Source organism: Quercus suber, unplaced genomic scaffold (genome assembly GCF_002906115.3).
Source record: "Quercus suber isolate HL8 unplaced genomic scaffold, Cork oak 2.0 scaffold_425, whole genome shotgun sequence".
Lineage (NCBI taxonomy): Eukaryota > Viridiplantae > Streptophyta > Magnoliopsida > Fagales > Fagaceae > Quercus > Quercus suber.
The window spans coordinates 126,328-129,804 of NW_027069876.1; the positions used below are offsets into that span (position 1 = coordinate 126,328).

Sequence of the window (3,477 nt, forward strand, 5' to 3'; positions counted from 1 at the left end):
AAAATATGGCAACTATGATGGTTATGCGAATAGTTTTGCAAGTACTTCAAAATATTGTAACTGAATGGCAAAAAAAAAAAAAAAAATTAATTTAATAATAATTGTTGTAGCAATAAAACAAACACACGCACACACACACATATATATATATACACATAAATAAATTCTTTGGGAACATCCCAAGTGATGCTTTGTTTTTTGACAAGAGTCATACATGGCATATAGGCATCTAACCGCATTAGTATTGTTTGTTCATATCAGAACAAATCTGCACTCAGTCTGAGCGGATTCGGGATTCTTGTATTTATTGATCACCCTTCCTAAGCCATCCTCCTCACAAACCTTTGCTCTCATCTTACCTACCTTAAACTATTTCAAGAATTCATTTCATTCACCTTCATTGAGAAATGGCTGAAGGAGCTCTCTTCAACGTAGCTGAAGGAATCATTGGCCAACTGGGCAAACTAGCTCTCAAAGAGTTTGGACTGCTCTGGGGTTTCAAAGAGGAGCTTCAAAAGCTCGTGGACACTGTTTCAACCATCAAAGCTGTCATTCTGGATGCAGAGGAGCAACAGGCGCAGAATCATACCATCAAGAATTGGCTGGGAAGGCTGAAAGATGCACTTTTTGAAGCGGACGACTTGCTGGATGACTTTTCCACTGAAGTTTTACGACGGGAAGTGATGACTAGGAATAAGAAGGCAAAAGAGGTACGCATCTTCTTTTCCAAATCGAACCAACTTGCATATGGTCTTAAGATGGGTCATAAGATTAAGGCAATTAGGGAGAGTCTAGATGCTATTGCAGCGGATAGGAAGTTCCACCTAGAGGAACGTCCTAGGGAGACACAAGTCACAAATCCGATTAGGGAGACTGATTATTTTGTACGTGCTGAAACTGTTATTGGAAGGGAGCTTGATAAGAGAGTGATCTTAGAACGTTTATTGGATTCCAATATTGAAGAAATTGTTTCAGTTTATTCAATAGTTGGAATCGGAGGGCTAGGCAAAACCACATTAGCTCAATTAGTATTCAATGATGAAGAAATCAAAAAAGAATTTGAGAGAAAATTTTGGGTGTGTGTCTCTGAAGATTTTGATGTAAATATAATTGTTAAGAAAATCCTAGAATATGCAAAAGGTGAGAAACTAGAAAACCTTGAAAGGAATGCATCAATAAATGATCTTCAAAAAGAAATTGATGGAAAGAAATTCTTACTTGTATTAGACGATGTGTGGAATGATGATTCAAAAAAATGGGATAGGTTAAAAGAAATTTTACAGGGTGGTGCAAGAGGCAGTAGAATATTGGTGACTACACGTGAGGAAAAGGTTGCAGAGAGTTCAAAAACTATTGAAACACACCGTTTAACGGGTTTAAATGATGAGGACTCTTGGTCTTTATTTAAGCAAAAGGCATTTAAAAAAGGACAAGAACCAGAAAATTCAAAATTTAAGGAAATTGGAATGGAAATCATTAGTAAGTGCAAAGGAGTTCCACTTGCCATAATGACTATAGGAAGCCTATTGTACTTTAGAAAATCTGAAGAGGAATGGTTGTCCTTCAAAAATAATGAATTTTCAAAAGTAAATGAAAGTGATATCCTACCAACCCTAAGGTTGAGTTATGATCATCTCCCACCACATTTGAAACAATGTTTTGCTTATTGTAGTTTATTTCCAAAGGATTACGAGTTTGAAAAAGAGGAATTAATTAAGCTATGGATGGCACAAGGGTTCATTAGGCTATCAGGTCAAAACGAATGCTTAGAAGATGTTGGTCATGAGTTTTTTATGGAATTACTTTGGAGATCATTCTTTCAAGAAGACACAAGATCTATATTCAAAATACATGACCTCATGCATGATCTTGCGATATTAGTAGCGGGACTAGAGAGCACCAATTTTGAAATAAATGGGAAAAACATTGAAGAAAAAACCTATCACGTGTCATTTGGTTTTAATTTAGACTCATCAAAGCAAATTCCAACCTCGTTGTTTAAAGCGAGTAGAATAAGAACATTTCTTTTGCCATGTCAAGATTGGTATCCAAATAAAATGGTATGGAACAAGTCAACTTGTGATGCATTTGTTTCAAGTTTCAAGTTCTTGCGCTTGTTAGATTTGAACAGGACTGGCATTAGGAGTGTTCCACATTCTATTGGAAAGTTGAAGCATTTAAGGCACCTTGATCTTTCATGTAATGACATAAAGATGCTTCCTAATTCAATTACAAGGTTGCAAAATTTGGAGATACTAAATCTCTATTATTAGGAATCACTACTTGTCATCTGCACACCCACAGGCCAATGGCCAAGTCGAAGTCACAAACTGGTCCTTGCTCAAGATCATCAAGACTCGGCTCGAAGGGGTTAAAGGCATTTGGCCTGACGAGCTACCAAGCGTCTTATGGGCATATCGTACTATTGCAAGGACACCTACTGAAGAAACACTGTTTAGACTAGCATATGGAGGTGAGGCTGTCATTCCAGCAGAGGTAGGGCTTACGAGCTATTGGTTGGAAAACTACAACGAAGATAAAAACGAAGAGGCCTTGCGGCTTCAGCTGGACTTAGTGGACGAGGTCCGGGCTACAGCAGAGCAGAGGCTGGCGTGATACCAGAACCTCATGGCAAAATACTACAACTTCAATGTCAGACATAGAGACTTTCAGATTGGAGATCTTGTGCTACGGAAGGTAATGGGAGTTGCTAGAGATCCTTCACAAGGAAAGCTTGGCCCCAACTAGGAAAGACCATACATGATCTCATCATGGCAAAGGAAAGGGACCTATCACCTCGAAACTCTGGATGGACAGAAGCTGCAACACCCATGGAACACGGAGCACCTACGGAGATATTACCAGTAGAGATGACGTGAAGAGCATCGATGCTCCCCCAGTTTCCAGTTTATTACTGAGTTTTTGGTAGTTTTTACTTCGAACAATTTTATTTTTTCGCTCGTTTTTGCTTTGAACAATTCTTTCTACAAGTGGCTTTTTAAGCCCAAGGGGGCAGATGCTTTTTTAAAACATATGGTTTTCTTTCAATAAGAGAAGTATTCAGACACGATTGTGTTTTTCCTACTTAATTTGCCAAGTTCAATATTGGACGGGTATAAACTAAGTCCACAAAGTGGACGGACCATACCAAGTGGATGAATTTACTAAAAATGGATGGATCATCCCAAAAGGATGAAACATTCAATCCAAAAATGGACGGGCAAAATCGTTCAACCGCAAAATGGACGTATTATCCCAAGAGGATGAAAATTCCAAGTCCAAAAGTGGACGGATCAAACTAAGTCCACAAGATAGACGGATCATCCCAAGAGGATGAAACATTCAGTCTAAAAGTGGACGGATCAAACTAAGATGGACGGATCATCCCAAGAGGATGAAACATTCACTCCAAAAATGGACGGGCAAAATCTACGTCCGCAAAATGAACGGATCATCCCAAGAGGATGAAAATTCCAA

At 38.6% G+C, this 3,477-nt stretch overlaps 1 protein-coding gene across 1 annotated transcript; it reads left to right on the top strand.

The window, feature by feature from the left end:
- Positions 1-227: 227 nt before the first annotated feature.
- Positions 228-2,273, top strand: LOC111990627 (putative disease resistance protein RGA4). Its single transcript, XM_065761715.1, has one exon. It carries the CDS (start codon positions 408-410, stop codon positions 2,271-2,273), a length of 1,866 nt encoding a protein of 621 aa, XP_065617787.1. The 5' UTR covers positions 228-407.
- The last annotated feature ends 1,204 nt before the right edge of the window (positions 2,274-3,477 follow it).